General features: G+C 33.6%; 2 protein-coding genes across 6 annotated transcripts; both read right to left on the bottom strand.

The window, feature by feature from the left end:
• Positions 1 to 196: 196 nt before the first annotated feature.
• Positions 197 to 7,295, bottom strand: LOC141836521 (histidinol dehydrogenase, chloroplastic). 5 transcript variants are annotated; one of them, XM_074724030.1, is made up of 16 exons: positions 6,500 to 7,295; positions 5,421 to 5,555; positions 5,013 to 5,134; positions 4,877 to 4,929; positions 4,703 to 4,775; positions 4,004 to 4,105; positions 3,823 to 3,924; positions 3,644 to 3,715; positions 3,497 to 3,559; positions 3,371 to 3,412; positions 2,429 to 2,488; positions 1,428 to 1,538; positions 1,025 to 1,195; positions 765 to 855; positions 515 to 596; positions 197 to 437 (listed from the first exon to the last, which is right to left on the bottom strand). In XM_074724030.1, exons 2-16 carry the CDS (start codon positions 5,539 to 5,541, stop codon positions 392 to 394), a joined length of 1,311 nt encoding a protein of 436 aa, XP_074580131.1. In that variant the 5' UTR covers positions 5,542 to 5,555; positions 6,500 to 7,295; the 3' UTR covers positions 197 to 391. The 5 variants fall into 5 exon arrangements, with proteins under 5 accessions (XP_074580131.1, XP_074580129.1, XP_074580130.1 ...); XM_074724028.1 differs by having other exon boundaries at positions 197 to 596; positions 6,500 to 6,687; positions 6,776 to 7,293; XM_074724029.1 differs by having other exon boundaries at positions 197 to 596; positions 6,500 to 6,687; positions 7,181 to 7,291.
• Positions 7,296 to 8,780: 1,485 nt separating this feature from the next.
• Positions 8,781 to 15,957, bottom strand: LOC141835571 (uncharacterized). Its single transcript, XM_074722964.1, has 11 exons — positions 15,952 to 15,957; positions 15,769 to 15,855; positions 14,702 to 14,851; positions 14,055 to 14,201; positions 13,596 to 13,937; positions 11,346 to 11,534; positions 11,157 to 11,243; positions 10,108 to 10,257; positions 9,786 to 9,839; positions 9,423 to 9,569; positions 8,781 to 9,065 (listed from the first exon to the last, which is right to left on the bottom strand). Exons 1-11 carry the CDS (start codon positions 15,955 to 15,957, stop codon positions 8,781 to 8,783), a joined length of 1,644 nt encoding a protein of 547 aa, XP_074579065.1.
• Between the last annotated feature and the right edge of the window lie 1,707 nt (positions 15,958 to 17,664).

Here is a 17,664-nt window from a genome sequence, read left to right as displayed (position 1 = left end):
TTGTAGACGAACATTATAGGATCAGCATCCTCATCCTCATTATCAATCCTCTTTATTGAGTTTTACGCAAGGGTTTACACTAATGTTATTATCCAAACATCATAGTGATTTTTTGGAACTAACTTGCTGGAACAGACCAAATCATAATTCACCGATCCTACGCAGCTCGAGAGATGCCATGTGAAGGTTTCAAAAATAAACACTTAGTTTTCCAATATCATATTATCATGGGCAAATAACTTATCTGATTATTATGTAGCAAACTCAAGCTACTCAAATGGAAAAACAGTTTCAGAAACGTTCGAACTCACACTGTTTGAGCTAAGCAGGCAAAGGGGCTTCAATGTCCTGAAGCCTAAGGGTGACGGCCCTCTTGTGAGCCTCTAGTCCTTCAACTTCTGCCATAGTGGCCACATAGGGTCCAAGCTTTCTGAGTCCTTCCTCGGTTAAGGATTGCACAGTTATGTATTTGAGAAATGAGTTTAACGATACACCACTGTACATTCTTGCATACCCATAAGTTGGAAGGACATGGTTGGTTCCGCTTGCATAGTCGCCAACACTTTCGGGCGTCCACTGTCCTAAAAAGACTGAACCTGTAATGACCCACAAGAACTTGAGGTGTAAATTTATCGTGTTGGGCATAACCATGAGTAAATCAATCTCTCTAACAAGAGGGGTTCTTAACAATATGGAAGAACGAACTGATGATGGGAGAAAGAACAGTTTCATGCTGTAACAATAATAAGAACCAAACTATTTACCTGCATTCTCAATCAAACCCTCCCACCTTTCGGCATCCTCGACATTGATAATCAAATGCTCAGGAGCATACATGTTTGAGAAGGAAATTGCCTGCCAAAATGACATCCTAAACTTCAATTGTACTGAGATAGGCCCAGATGCAAACAAAACATGGTGTAAAATTATAGTTAATAAATTTTGATGTCGATAAGAAATAAATTTAATTTCCAAAGTATTATGGGTTGCTTGAGCAAATTACAAGCATCAATCAATAACCAACCTCAACCATGTCTCTGGCAAATACAACAAAGCTATGACTAAGTGCTTTTGAAGCAAATTCTCCCCTAGGAAGGCTATCACATTGTTTGCTCACTTCAGCTAAAATTGCATCAACATTGACACCATCTCCAGCAATGACAAGAACTACCTGACTGTCAGGACCATGTTCTGCCTGTAAAATTAGGGAGTTTATAAAAGAAGAGCGCTAAACCCATGGAACAACTATATTTATAGCAATTTGAAAAGTTTCATCGTGGATTTTTATTAAGTCTTCAGGTAAAAAATGCCAGCTACTGAAAATTACAACAAAAAACATTAAGAACACAGACACAATAGAACTGAAGACTCTGCATCAGATGCAAAAAAGCTGATTGATATGCATTTATAATGAATAAAATAATGACCTGAGAGAGTAGATCTGCAGCTATATGAACAGGATTGGCATGCCTGTCGGCGATGACCAGCACCTCTGAAGGGCCAGCAGGCATATCAATGGAAACCATGGCTTCACTATTCTGCAAATCAGCCAAAGTATTCACCAAGGATCATTCTCTTCGTGATCAACAAAATGAACAGCTATGAGGATCGAACAGAAATTTAACTACCATAGAAACATATCTCTTCTACAATATCTATGACAGGATATCCATACCAAGCTAACACCTTACTGGGAATCAAAAGCGAAGCCACAATACTGGCAAAGATTATCGGAATTAGAGAGAAACAAATAAATAACACACAAGTTGATAGGTCAAAGCAGATTTATCTTTTTAAGTGTCAGAAGATTGACGGTAGATGATTTGTGTATTACTTGGGCAATGATGCAGTTGTTTCCGCTCCAATCCTGGGTCAAGTTTGAACAGCTCAAAAATGATATTTGCATTCACTATTTAGAGGCTATCAATGTCACAATTTTTTAAGTTAAGAAAATAAGCATTATTATAGTTCCCACCAGCTATGAAATTTTCTTGATAAAATTGGGTTACCATGTTTCTGTTAATCACTTTTCCAGGAAATAACAGTACGTGGCGTACAGGATTCAATTTTATTCTTAAGGCAGGGATTTAGCTGGATGATTGTTCCTACCGAATCTTTTTATAGAAGAGCCAACTGACCTGTCATTTCATTCCTGAAAAATCTAGAATCAAATGGACATATTTTCTGTTACATTTTGATCTTCACACTTGACATATTATCTTCTTCCAAAAATCACCACAAAACAAGCTAACTAATAATAATGATAAAAAACTAGCCATTTACAGATTTGATTTGGTCACTACATTTCCAGTGCCTCATGACAAGGAAAAAATCATTTGTGCATAGGACTAAACAAAGTAAGTAAATGTAATCAAATGATAAAGGCAATATATTCTGAGAAATGTGAACTGCAGAATTAGAATCATACTTGAAGAATCATTTTTGCAGCAGTAACATATTGATTTCCTGGCCCAAAAATTTTTTCAACCTGAAAAAAGCAATTAAAACATGTACTTAAAAGCAAGTCCGATCAATATTACATATGCTCAGACCATATGAAGAGGAGCATCAATTAAAAGCTTGACAGAAAACAAAGATTGAGTTAGCAGGAAGATCGTGCACCACAAAGAGAAAATCTTATATAGGTGTATATTTGTTCATGAAGGACATGGAGGATTGACACAATGGCTAGAGGAGGGGGTGGTGAATAGCCAAAATCTGAAATATACAAATCAAAATCTTGAGTGCAAAGCTTAATTAAATGTTAGTTACTCAACGAAAATAAAATAAGCAACACTAACTCCGTTGGTTCAGAGCCCCTACATTCCAAATATTTTTGTACTACTAAATGAGAGATTCAAATATAGAATGCAGTGGAGAAATTTGTACACAATGCTCAGGCAACCAAATCCACCATAACATAGTATTATATTCATGAAACAAGGCTCATAATGACGAAACAAATAATATATATATATTATATGTATATATATATATATATATATATATATAATTGAAGCATGAGAATAATAGTTTGTGATCAAGATTACAAAAATGGTGATTTTGTATGCAAGACAACTCTCCTCCTGTAAGAAAGTTTGTAAAAGTAAAAGCTGAGTTAGTGCTAGTGACTATTAGGTTTCCCAACATGATAAAGAGATACCACCTCAAAATCAAGCTACATATACAAAGCACAAAATTACAATCCAGATAAAGCAAAGACGGAATAAACTTGAAAATACTGCCAAACAACAAGAGATGCAGAAAACTATCTAACATCTTGATTGGGAATAAAAGTTGGTTGTCAGCAATTGTAGTAGTTCAATGATGAGGGTTTGCAATCAACATATTAGATGCTTCTACAGATTACCTTTGGGCAAGATGATGTTCCCCAAGCCATCGCTGAGATCGCCTAAGATAGAATGCATAGATACCATTATGAGAAAATACTTGTTGAGAAAAAAATATATATGAGAGGTATTAGAAATTCACGAACCTGAGCTCCCCCAGCTTTTAGAATGTGGGTGACGCCAGCTTTCTTTGCACAATATAACACTTCCTGTTGTCACATAATCAAGTAGCCTATGTCTTAACATGGAGATACAGTGTAAGGACAGTGATGACAGATTATTTTTAAGGCTACCTTGCAAATACTACCATCTCGACCAGGTGGAGTTGCCAGAACAATGGTTTTGCACCCAGCAATCTGTGCAGGCTGGTGCGTACATAAATAAATTGAAAGTTACACCAGATCCTTTCGCCTAGATGTGTCAAAATTCACTATAACTACAACATTGGATATTGTAAACAAGGATACTATACCACTGAGAGCATCAAAGCAGTTGAGGGTAAGACTGCAGTACCCCCTGGAACATAAAGGCCAACAGATGCAATGCACCGTGCTATTCTTTTGCACCTCACGCCCTGCATGTTCATTCTATGAATTCAGTTACAAGTACAAGAAAAATAAACAAGAGAAAGAAGGCTAGTGCCTTATTCTTACTTTCATATTCTCAATCTCCTTCTCAGGAATCCTTTGAGCAGCATGAAATGCATAAATATTGTTATAGGCCACATCAAACGCTTCTCTTACTGCAGGATCAAGCTTAACAATGACAGAAAAATAAACTTGAGCCTTTATACAATTGATTGAAAGAGAAGTATAGTCAGTTTTTTTCTTCAAAGAATACAAGTTATGTGTGAATGATCAAAGTTACTGAACTGCATAAAAAACCTCTTGTGGACATGATTCCTGATGACACATTTAGACACACGATAGAATATAGACAAATAATTACAGAGACAAATTATGTTGATGACTTTAAAAACCTAAAACTCCAATGCCAAATAAGAATTACAATCCAGAATTGGATGGAAAAAACAGTGTGGTACAGGAGAATTAAATGATAGATTACCTGTCTTAAAGAATGTCAAGCGCACACTTAGATAGAATTACATATTTAACAATTTAAGCTTAGGGTAGAATTACATATTAACAATGGACACTTAATCAAGAATGTCAAGTGCACACTTAGGTAGAATTACATATTTAACAATTTAAGTTTGAGGTAAAATTACTCATTTGATAATTTAATCATGATGAAATTAAATCATTGATTGTTATATCAACACAAAAGAGAACAGAATTGGACCTAGAGTTTTTAGGAAAAATTATAGCAGAAATAAAGTCAAAACAGCCTACCTCGGGATCTGGAAGATCGGAAACGAGCTCAACAACTTTATCGAGTACAACTTTGTCAAATCTTGCAGTATAACTGGATAAAAAGTGTCAAGGAACCTTTAATATTATATTTGTCATTTCAATATTATTTGAAGCAGATATAACAGATAAAGAGCATATTGGTAAGTTACTGACTCTATTACTGAAGCATCTCCTCTGCATCGTACATCATCCACAATTGGATCAACCTACACATAAGGATCAAAATATAGCAAACTAATCAGGCAATCACTGCAAAGAAAATTGTCAATTGACAGAACACCAAACTTACTATGCTGAAAATAGATGAAAAATCAATACGCGGACGAGCTTTGAGAGATTTAACCTCGTTGTGAGTAAGATCAGAAAGCTTATAAGATTTCATTGCACACTCAGTAATTGAAACTTTAAATCCTGCATGATAATCATGGTATTTCATATATCAGGCCGCACTGCACAACTTTTACACAGATAAGACAATGCATTATACAAGCATGCCTATTTAAGCTTTCGCCTTATTCACTGAAATCAGGAAAAAGTTAAATGATCTATGTTTCTAAACAAGATTTGAGACATTCAAATACATTTTATAAAACACAAGAATTATGGATGCCCTAATATGTGGATTAAATTATGAACTCACAAATGCCAAGTGAATTCTTGTTCTAATGATGAGCTTGACTGAACAGGAGGCGAATACCTTTTGGGAAAGAGCAAAGGTTATACTTCAAGTAGCTAAGAGAAGGTTGCAAGAACCGGTGAAGGATTGGAGTTCCAAGAAATTGATTATTTCTTGACAAAGATAAAATTTTACTCTCCATTAGACACCTTTGTCCTGCAAATGAAGATCAATAACAATATAGAATATAACTGTACAACTAAACTCTGAAAGTCAGTGTAATTTTACGCGAACGTGAACCTTAATTGTATTAGTTGTAGTTACAAACTACAACTCTAGTTGGACGTATAAACAGTCAATTAACAGAAGATATGAAGAAAACAAAAAGAAACTACTTGCTCAATTTTCATAGTTGAGAATAGAGAACAGCCTTTGTGTTCTTTGACATCAAAATGGCCATGAGTGTTTGCTATGTTATGCAGACTAAGGTAAGCATATTTAACATGGGTGTTCAAATATCTGGCAGTTGTTTTTATTAACATATTGATGCGAGACAGGAAGAGGGAAGGGGGTCTGATTGTTTGAAGATTTGTGAGGCAGGAATCAGAAATTTAGTTTTAAAAGTGTTAAAAGGGCTATAGAAACGTAGGCACAAACACCTCAAGAATCTAGACATCAGAAGTGGACTAGAGGTGACAATCAGCCAGGCCATCCACGATCGGGCCTAGTTTGGCCATGTCCAGCATGCCCTGATGACCATGTGAGGCTCGGGTTGGTTCGCAGGTTGGTTTGGCAGCGGTGGCTCGGCCAACCAACCAAGTCAGACACAGTGTGGGTTGGGAACAGCATGGGTTATGCCCAGCCCACATATTGGAAAATATATTTTTTTAAACAATAAATAAATTTAAATTTTAAAATAAAAACACATTTAAATTCATAAAAGATTTAAATTAGTTGAATTTAACCTGGCAAGTCTAGAGGTTTAAATTTTGAATTGAATATTAGTATAAATACTCTAGTCTCACTTAGAGGTTAATGAAGGAATAACATCCATGTAATCATCCCAGCAAAAAAATATGGATGATGCAAGCCAAGCGAATGAATCATTTGAGAAACAAGCATTAACCAACTAATATATAAGCGACAAGGAAGCAATGTACCTGTTTCGTGATCTTTTCAAGATGAATTTATGGTGGGGAATGGTAGCACAGCAGGCTCCAGATATATAAAGAAAATTTGAGAGGGTGAAAAAGAGGAGTTTCAAGTTTTGAATTGAATATTAGTACAAATACTCTAGTCTCGGGTAGAGGTTAATGAGGGAATAACATCTACGTAATCATCCCAGCACCTGCATATTTTAGATGAGCTCGTAATTATAAAAAATGGATGATGCAAACCGAGTCAATGAAACATTTGACAAAAAAGCATTGATCAACCAATATATAAGCGAGAAGGAGGTAATGTAGGTGTTCTGTGATCTTCTCCAGATGAATTTGAGGTAGGAACTGGTAGTGCAGCAGGCTCCGGATACCTGAACAAAATTTGAGAGGGTGCAAGAGAGGGGAGTCCGGGGAGAACTTGAGATATCCGAAAGTTCGCTGGTTTGAGATCACAAAAGGAAAGGTGTCTAGCGGAGGAGTAGCCTAGGGAGGCTAGGGTTTCGAGGCGACGGGACGACCGAACGGAAGTTAGAAGGGAGGCAGAGATCGCAATTCACAGGAAAGGGAGTGACGGAACTGAAGGGTTTGAAGGTACCAAGCAGGAGAGGAGAGGTACCGAGCGGAGACCGTCGGCAGGGAGAGAAGGAGGAGGAGGAGGAGGAGGAGGAGGCCGAGATCAACCCACGGGAAGGGGACAGCGGTCAGACCAGGAGGATTCCGTGCGCGTGCCGGGTGGAGTCAGTCGCAGGAGCCTGGGAAGACGAGGGTTTACTGGTTTAGTACGGGCGGCGTGCGGCAGTGAGGGTAAGTCCGAGCCAAGTTCTGTAGGGATAAGAGTGCGATAAAACATCGGATAGAAGGCGATTTTAAGCCAACCAATAGACCCTTGACCTTGAATAAAATGTTCAAATAATGCAAGTAGCGAAATTATAGTCTATTTCATATGGCTTGTCTCACTCGACTAATTTAATATGATCAAAGTGACTGCCATGACTAAGTATGGGCCAAACCAATTCTCAATTTTGATCGTTTGTCTAAATCAACTTGCCTAGCTAGCTTGTTTGATTTATTTCGTGTCCCCGTAGTGGTGCTCAGTTGGTTAAAGAGTGATAGATTTGTTACAATGAGATAGAGATTAATTCTCGATGAAGACATGCCTTGAAAAAAAATTTCCTTCCGTTTCTTAGTAATTTGACGATCGACTATAAGTTGGCTTCGTAATTTACCTTCATTCATATAATTTGAGGACGGATTGTGAGGGGCACATGGAGTGAGTAAAATCACTTTTTGTTATAATTGTTTAGTTTATTTTACCCTTAAGACATAGCCGAATTGATTACCATGTGATAATTTGTAGAATTGAATAAGAATCACTTTGACCGACCGATTGACCATCTCATCATCATCAAAAAAAACTAAAATTGATCATATATTTAGAAAGCCCTCTTCCAACAACAAGACTACAAGAGTCGCCCTCGCATCTTCTTACTCTTTTCATTTTTGTACAGCAAAAATAACCCTATTTTACTTTATCTAGCTCTCTTTGTGTTATTGCTAAGCTAATCGAAGCTAGTCAAGTTGCTAACGAAGAAGGTAAATCTCCTCTTTTACTTCTTTTCCTTCTCCTTCGTATCTAATCTTCTCTAATTTTTCTCAGAAGCAACGATCTTCCTTTTATTTTTTTCCCCCAACTAGTAGCCCTTTACAAGCCGTCATTTTTCTCCTTTGTCCAACCACAACAACAAGAATAAGAGTATGTTATTCTTTTCTTTTTTTCATGTTTCATTATTTGAAAGAGAATTATAAAATATAAATATTATTTTATTAGGCTGCTAGTTATAATTATAATTATAAATATATAATATCATCAATTAAATAAGTGGTCAAAATTATGATTAAAAAATTTAATATAAGAGTTTAATTGTCATGAATATAATAGTATGGATATCACATGTGCAATTTCTGATTTATTGAAGAGTCAAATTAGAAATAAATAATTTAAGTAATTATAAATATAGGTTATGGTTTAACTTATAATATGGCGGTTTTATTTTAAACCACATCAATAAAACTCTGTTATATTAAGAAAATTTATAAATTGAAGATTATTATCCCAAATCGATTATAAAATATGAGTTCGGGTATGCTTAGTAATTTTGATTATTATTATATTTGTAATTTTTTAAGAATTGAATCAGATTTATAATTTTATATTGAGATTTCTGATTTCTCAATACATTATTCTATCACCCTTCACAATATATAGTAATCAGCTAGCTAGCTAGGCACAATTGGGACCGCCAGGACCTCCGTAAAAGAACACTAGGGGATTGGAATTACTCGCCGGCATGACGCTGTAGCAACGATTGGCGGTGGCGAAGAGCCGCACCTCGAGGTTTTGTGGAACCGAGGTGTTTGACGGGGGCAAGATGCCGATAGATTGGAAGTAGGCTGCCTTCCCCCATCCCTCCTCAGCCATGAAGCCACTGCCCATGTGCGTCGTCGTGTGATGCCCCTCTTTCCACTTGTTCAGCACCGAACCCACAAACTTCACCTGCGTCGCCTCCTGGAACTTCACGCCGAACAACTTTGCTGGCCAATAACCTATCGGCTCCCCTTTCACTACCAGCCACCAATTCAACTCCTTCTCGTCCTGTTGATCAATATATATATATATATATATATATATATATATATATATATATATATATATATATATATATATATAGAGAGAGAGAGAGAGAGAGAGAGAGAGAGAGAAAAATAATAAGAAAAATTAAATTAATGCTTCTAAAAAATTTATAAATTAAAAACTATATATATATATATATATATATATATATATATATATATATATATATCAAGCTTTAATTTGAGACATTTATATTCGGATCTTATATACTAATTATGCCTGTATGTATACCTTGTAAACTGTTGTTTCGATAACGAATTGTGAGCCGTTGTAGGATGAGACAGGCTGCGCAATAATTCCCAGCGCAAAACTTTTACTGACTTGGACGAAGCCTGGGCAGAGTAAGTTATAGCAGCCTGTCTTTCCATACCCATCTGCCTGCGCAGAGTAAGTAACATGAATCCATCAGACAGCTAAATGCATGCATGCATGCCCTTTTGGTTTCTAGCTATCAATATGGTCGATCGAATTGATTCAAGATCATTTGGCAACAAGTCGAATTACGAGTTTAATTATAAACACTAATACTGCATGTTTGACAAGCTGTTTTAAAGCAATATTTGTGATCACGAAAATGATTAACAGAAAACTCACTGTCCAAAAAGCGTACAGATGAGTTTTTTTATCCCCAAATAACTCTGGATTCACCTGCATGCCAAAGTAATAAATTATGATCATGTAATTCATCAATCTTTATAAATCATTATATAAGTAAACTGTGTAAACTACAGAACGCCTGCATGCCAAACAATCTGCTGAAGAAGTGCATGTGTTCATAGTGCATGGAATTATTGTTTCAGCTAATTAGTTTTCAATGATGTTGTGGATACAATTAGCCACTGATTAAATAATCAATGATGTTGTGGATACAATTAGCCAATGATTAAATAATTAATTAATGGAAATTATGCCTTACTGTCCAGCCAGCTTCAATGTAGTAATTCACGGCGTCTGAGATCTCAATAGCACTGTGACTCCACTCATCAGGTTCCACGGGGATATTCCAAACATTAATCGAAGCTTTTGCTCCAATGTAAGGTCCTCCGGTTTTCCAGGCTCCTGCTTGCTGATGATCACGATTAAAGGAAATTATTTAATTATTGAAGAATAATTCATTATTTTGTACGTATTTTATACATCTTAAGACTTGTATATTTCCATGGAGGAACCATTGATGATAAAGAGCATCATGATCGATCCTGCTGAAATTGAACAACCGAAAGGAAGTCCTCCATTGGAAACTCCCTCTGCAGGGATTTGCATTCTTTAGAGGCCCTCAGATTTTCACCCTTTCAGCTGTCTGATTAAGCTAGCTGGAATTATTTGATCTTGATCATTGATGACTAATTGATAAAGAGCGGCCATCAATGACTAATTAGGGAACAAACAATCATCAATGATCAGATCAAATCCTCACTAATTAGATATCTAAAGATATATATTAATGAGCCAGCCTTCATATCTATATATATCTATATATAGGATTTGCATTCTAAATGATCGACTTACATCAATGGTTCCACCATTAGTGTTACGTGTTCCAAAATTTTCTAAGGATGCAACTCTACGTAGATCGCTCATCTGGATTCTTCTAATCGGGACTGTTCCTGGTGGACAACTCTCGAAATTTTGAGTTGTGTGTTCAGCTATTGTTTGATTGTCATGGTCTTCTTCCACCTCTGGTATGAAGCTTGGTTTCATCTATAAATATTATACACACAAGGAAATTGTTATTAGTTTTTAATAATGAGAGTATAAATATATATAAAAAAAACATAATCTATATATAAAGACATCCTAGCTTCAGTACTTTAATATTCTATATAAAAAAAATCTATAAATCTTGAAGGGTCTGTATGACATAAAAAAAAGAACTTTTTGTTTAATTTTCTAAAATTTAAATTTCAAGAAAAATACTTACAAAAAGCCCATAAAGTTAAAGAAACAAAAATCAGTTAATTAAACCTGAATTTTGTGATCCTTGAGCAAGGGGTGGTCAAAAGCAGGCTGCTTGTAGATATCAACACAATCAATTACCTCTCCATCTGTAGTCTGTAATGTACAAGGAAAAAAAAAGATAATAGAAGCTTTGTCCTTGTTTAATTTAGATATTTTATGTAAAATTAGATGATAAATTACAAGTTAAATTGTTACCGTCATGGTTTTAACTGCAGGTTTGTTCAGGCGTTTTAAATGTGCTTCTAGTTCATGATCAGATTGGCCTTTCACCACCACAGTACAGCTTATGGAAACAAGGAACAGAAACCACAAAGTAATTGATTTCAGAAAAATAAACACTACTTGTGTTCTATCCATCAAGTCAGTAGTGTTCCAATTACAGACCTGCATATTATCCAATCAACAAGTATTATAAATCTTATTACATAAATTCTTTTGGAAAGGAAATCAGATGCAGCAAATTTGATCAATATAATTGGGCTCCTTAGTGCTTTTAGTTAGTAGCTAGGGGAAAGAAAGCAGATGGCAAGAGAATTTTGATTATTTTAAAACTTTACTGAGCATTTTAGATTGCTATCAACTTCTGACTAAAATTTGTCACCAACAGTAATGCTTCAACACAAACGGAGCAAAAGGAGTATGTGAAGAAGTTAGAAAAAATTTCCCCTACTCTTAAACTTCCTTCTGCCTAAAAATAAAATGTTTCCTTGGACGTATTTTCTTCCACCTTTCCTTCCTTCGCGCAGGAAACTCATGAATTAAAGTAGAAGAATGAAAAAACAAAAAACTAATGTTACTACTACTTACGCATATGCAGTATCGGCTAACTTGAAATGAACGGTTGAAGGTGGCATTGGTAAAACTCATTAATTTATAAGGCAGCGGATCAGCTGTAATATCATTATTTAAGTAATTAACTGAATGCTGCAGACACTGATAAGTCAGCTAGGAATCTTATTTAATAAATAAATTAATTTTTCTTTCCTATCAAGAAAAAAACACTTGAGAACATGCCTTGTTTAAATTTAATTGATTTTTTTAAAAAATCTTATTTAATAAATAAATTAACTCTTCTTTCTTATTCTTAAAAAACACTCTTTATTATTAAGAAAACATACCTTTTTAGATTTAATTATTTTTTTTAAAAAAAATCTTATGTAATAAATAAATTAACTCTTCTTTCCTAGCTATCAGAAAAAAATACTCTTATTATTAAGGAAACATACATTTTTAAATTTAATTAATTTTTAAAAATCTTATTTAATAAATGAATTAACTCTTGTTTCCCATCTGAGAAAAAACATTATTTATTATTATTAATACCTACGTTTTTACGTTTAATTCATTTTTTTAAAAAATCTTATTTAATAAATAAATTAACTCATCTTTCTATCCGAGAAAAAACCTCTTTATTATTAAGGAAACATACGTTTTTAAATTTAATTAATTTTTAAAAAGATCTTATTTAATAAATAAATTAACTCTGCTTTCCCTATAAGGGAAAAAATATTTTTATTATTAAGAACATGCGTTTTTAAATTTAATTAATTTTTAAAAACATTTTATTTAAAAAATAAATAAATTAACTTTTCTTCCTATCTTAGAAAAACATACTCTTCATTAGTAAGAGATCAGAACATGTGTTTTTTAAATTTAATTAATTTAAAAAAATATTATTTAATAAATAAATGAACTCTTCTTTTTTATTCCCAAAAAACATTCTTTGTTATTAAGAGAACATGTGTTTTTAAATTTAATTAATTTTTTAAAAATATTATTTAATAAATAAATTAACTCTTCTTTCTTCCGGGAAAAAAACACTCTTCATTATTTAAGGAACATGCGTTTTTAAATTTAATTAATTAAAAAATATTTAATAAATAAATTAACTCTTCTTTTGCTCAATTCTAACCGTATGTGTATATTTATATATATGTTATTATCTGTGCAGATCTTCATGCAAATTATATTATAGTACTTTAGTGCTTAGAGTATGGTTAAATTGATTACTATATAACAGATTTATTAAAATGGATAACGATTGAATCTCGATAAAGTTGAAGTAATGTCGTCTTGTAGTGATCAGTTATAACTTTTTAATTTAGCTCTTTAGATGATTGTAAGACCAATTAAACTGATGGGGTGATGAATTTTTTTTTCTCAAAGTATTACAATACTCTCTCACTTTAATGCCATCTTAACGTCTTTTACGTTATCTCATTATATATGCAAGGAATTAATTAACCCACAGCCAAAAAAAAAAACATCCATTCATCTTTTCAATTTCTCAACTCTAGTGAGATTCAACACGCATCAATGGACGTCTAGTATTAGAGGTAGGTAGCAACCATGCATTAGCTAGCGATATATATTATTAAATAAGTAATTAGCTAGCTAGCCTACCCTACAATAGGGACCTCCAGGGCCTCCGAAATAAAACAATACGGAACCTCGGCCCGGTAAGACGCTGTAGCAATGATTGGCGGTGGCGAAGAGCCGCGCACGGGGGCCGCCATTGCCGGCTTGTGGGACCAAGTTGTTTGACGGGGTCAAGATGTACACAGATCCGAAGTTGGCTGCCTTCGCCCATCCCTCCTCAGCAAAAAAGCCACTGCCCATGTGCGTCGTCGTGTGATGCCCCTGGTTCCGCGTGTTCAGCACCGAACCCACCCACTTCACCTGCTTCGCCTCCTGGAATTTCACGCCCTCACCTCCGAACAACTTTGCCGGCCAGTAACCTACCGGCTCCCCTTTCACTACCACCCACCAATTCCACTCCTTCTCGTCCTGCATGTTGATCAATATTATACACAAACATTGTATATTATATTTTTTAAGCTTTAATTTTATATTCGGATATTTATATATTTATATATGCATGCCTGTATATATATATATATATACCTTGTAAACTGATACTGAGACGGCGAATTGTGCGCCGTTGTAGGATGAGAGAGGGGTCAAAATAAGTCCCGGCGCAAACTTTTTGCTGACTTGGACGAAGCCTGGGCAGAGTAAGTTAAAGCAACCTGTCTTTCCATACCCATCTTCCTGCATGCGCGCAGTAATTAACATGAATCCATCAGACAGCTAGCTAAATGCATGCATGAACGCATGCCCTTTTGGTTTTTATCAATATGCATGGTCGATCGAATTGATTCAAGATGATCATTAATTTGGCAACCAGTCGAATTACGAGTTTAATGATAAACATTAATTAATACTGCAATATGTTTTAGAAGCGTGATCACGAAATTAAAATGATTAACAGAAAACTCACTGTCCAAAAAGTGTACAGCCGAGTTTTTTGATCCCCAAATAACTCTGGATTCACCTGCGTGCCAAAGTAATAATATAATTTATGATCGATGTAATTCATCAATCTTTATAAATCATTATATAAGTAAACTATACAGAACGCGAATGCATGTGTTCATATATAGTGCATGGAATTATTGTTTCAGTTAATTAGTTTTCAATGATATATGTTGTGGATATATACAATTAGCCACTAATTAAATAATTAATGGAAATAATTATATATGCCTTACTGTCCAGCCAGCTTCAACGTAGTAATTCACGGCGTCTGAGATCTCAATAGCACTGTGACTCCACTCATTAGGTTCCACGGGGATATTCCAAACATTAATCTCAGCTTTTGCTCCAATGTAAGGTCCTCCGATTTGAATGGCTCCTGATTGCTGATGATCACAATTAAAGGAAATTAATTAATTATTGAAGAAGAATTCATTTTTTTGTATTTTATACATATATCTTAAAACTTGTATATTTAATTCCATGGAGGAACCATTGATGATCGATAAAGAGCATCATGATTGATCCTGATGAAATTGAACAACCGAGAGGAATTAAGTCCTCCATTGGAAACTCCCTGTTTAGAGGCCCTCAGATTTTCACCCTTTCAGCTGTCTGATTAAGCTATCTGGAATTATTTGATCTTGATCATTGATGACTAATTGATAAAGAGCGGCCATCAATGACTAATTAGGGAGCAAACAATCATCAATGATCAGATCAAATTAATCCTAGCTCACAAATTTTATATCAAAAAGGGGTCTTCATTCATTAAAGAAATATATTAATGAGCCAGCCTTCATATCTATATATATATATAGGATTTGCATTCTAAATGATCGACTTACATCAATGGTTCCACCATTAGTGTTACGTGTTCCAAAGTTTTCTAAGGATGCAACTCTACGTAGATCGCTCATCTGAACTCTTCTGATCGGGACTGTTCCTGGTGGACAACTCTCGATATTTTGAGTTGCGTGTTCAGCTATTGTTTGATTGTCATGGTCTTCTTCCACCTCTGGTATGAAGCTTGGTTTCATCTATAAATATTATACACACAAGGAAATTGTTATTAGTTTTTAATAATGAGAGTATAAATATATATAAAAAAACATATTCTATAAAGACATCCTAGTTAGCTTCAGTACTTTAATATTCTATATAAAAAAAATCTATAAATCTTGAAGGGTCTGTATGACATACAAAAAAAAACCTTTTGTTTAATTTTCTAAAATTTAAATTTCAAGAAAAATACTTACAAAAAGCCCATAAAATTAAAGAAGCAAAAGCTAATTAATTAAACCTGAATTTTGTGATCCTTGAGCAAGGGGTGGTCAAGAGCAGGCTGCTTGTAGATATCAACACAATCAATTACTTCTCCATCTGCACTCTGTAATGTAAAAAAAAAAAGATAATAGAAGTTTTGTCCTCGTTTAGATATTTATTTATGTAAAATTAGATGATAAATTACAAGTTAAATTATTACCATCATGGTTTTAACTGCAGGTTTGTTCAGGCGTTTTAAATGCGCTTCTAGTTCATGATCAGATTGGCCTTTCACCACCACAGTACAGGTTATGGATACAAGGAACAGAAGCCACAAAATATTTGACATCAGAAAAATAAACACTACTTGTGTTCTATCCATCAAGTCACTGTTCCAATTACAGACCTGCATATTATCCAATCAACAAATGTTATAAATCTCTATAACATTTATTACATATATCTTTCGGAAAGAAAATAATATGCTGTCAACATATATAATTGGGCTTCTTAGTGCTTTTAGTTAGTAGCTAGGGGAAAAGGGAGATGGCAAGAGAATTTTGATAAATTTAAAACTTTACTGAGCATTTTAGATTGCCATCAACTAGCGTTTTAAAATTTGTCATCAACAGTAATGCTTGAATCAAATGGAGCAAAAGCAATATGTGAAGAAGTTAGAAAAAATTCCTCTACTCTTAAACTTCCTTCTGCCTAAAAATAAAATGTTTCCTTCGCGCAGGAAACTCGTGAATTAAAGTAGAAGAAATCTGCTACTACTTACGCAGTATTGGCTAATTGAGATGACAGGTTGAAGGTGGCTTTGGTAAAGCTCATTATTTTATAGGGGCAACCCTGCGGATGAGCTGTAATATCATTAATTAACTAATTAACTGAATGATGCAGACACTGACAGAATACAAGTCAGCTAGGAATTTTATTTAATAAATAAATTAACTTTTCTTTCCTATCCGAAAAGAAAACCACTTAGATCATGCCTTTTTAATTTAATTAATTTTTGAAAAATCTTATTTACTAAATAAACTAATTTTTCTTTCCTATCCGGAAAGAAAAACACTTAGAATATGCCATTTTAAATTTAATTATTTTTTTAATAAAAATCTTATTTAATAAATAAATTAACTTTTCTTTCCTATCCGGAAAGAAAAACACTTAGTGCATGCCTTTTTAAATTTAATTATTTAAAAAAAATCTTATTTAAGAAATAAATTAACTCTTATTTTTTATTTAGGAAAACATTATCTTTATTATTAGGAAAACATACATTTTTAAATTTAATTAATTAAATAAATGTTATTTAATAATCAATTAACTTTTCTTTCCAAAGAAACAAAAAACTATTTATTAACTCTTCTTGCTTATTAACTCTCCTTTCTTATTCCAGAAAAAACACTCTTTATTAAGAGAACGTGTATTTTTAAATTTAATTAATTTTTCAAAAAAATCTTATTTAATAAATAAATTAAATCTTCTTTCCTATCCAGTAAAAAACATTATTTATTATTCAGAAAATATACGCTTTAAATTTAATTAATTTAAAAAATCTTATTTAATAAATTAATTAACTCTTCTTTCTTATCTGGGAAAAAACACTCTTTATTACTATGAGAACATGCGTTTTGAAATTTAATTAATTAAAAAAACTAATTTAATAAATAAATAAATAAATTATTCTTTCCTATCTTGGGGAAAACACTCTTTATTATTAAGAGAGCATATTTTTAAAATTAATTAATTAAAAAAACTTATTTAATAAATAAATTAATTCTTCTTTCCTATCCGGAAAGAAAAACACTTAGAACATGCCATTTTAAATTTAATTATTTATTAAAAAATCTTATTTATTAAATAAATTAACTTTTCTTTCCTATCCAGAAAGAAAAACACTTAGAACATGCCTTTTTTAATTTAATTA

This window comes from Curcuma longa, chromosome 10, assembly GCF_044706935.1.
Source record: "Curcuma longa cultivar G26 ecotype Majalengka, Jawa Barat chromosome 10, ITB_CL_G26_1.1, whole genome shotgun sequence".
Lineage (NCBI taxonomy): Eukaryota > Viridiplantae > Streptophyta > Magnoliopsida > Zingiberales > Zingiberaceae > Curcuma > Curcuma longa.
Note: the sequence above shows the minus strand (reverse complement) of the source record. Positions and strands in the feature narration are given on the sequence as shown.

Bases quoted from the DNA above. Each gene is read 5' to 3' on its own strand.
- LOC141836521 (XM_074724027.1), bottom strand. From the start codon at position 5,541: ATGGAGAGTAAAATTTTATCTTTGTCAAGAAATAATCAATTTCTTGGA. The intron at 3,560-3,643 runs GTAGCCTTAAAA...ATGTGACAACAG, and splicing joins GAGATGGTAGTATTTGCAAG to GAAGTGTTATATTGTGCAAA. The intron at 1,196-1,427 runs GTCATTATTTTA...CTAATTTTACAG, and splicing joins CTGCAGATCTACTCTCTCAG to GCAGAACATGGTCCTGACAG.
- LOC141835571 (XM_074722964.1), bottom strand. The intron at 9,570-9,785 runs GTGAGTTTTCTG...TACTCTGCGCAG, and splicing joins ATCTGTACGCTTTTTGGACA to GCAGATGGGTATGGAAAGAC. The intron at 9,066-9,422 runs GTATACATACAG...GTGAAGTTCCAG, and splicing joins TCGAAACAACAGTTTACAAG to GAGGCGACGCAGGTGAAGTT.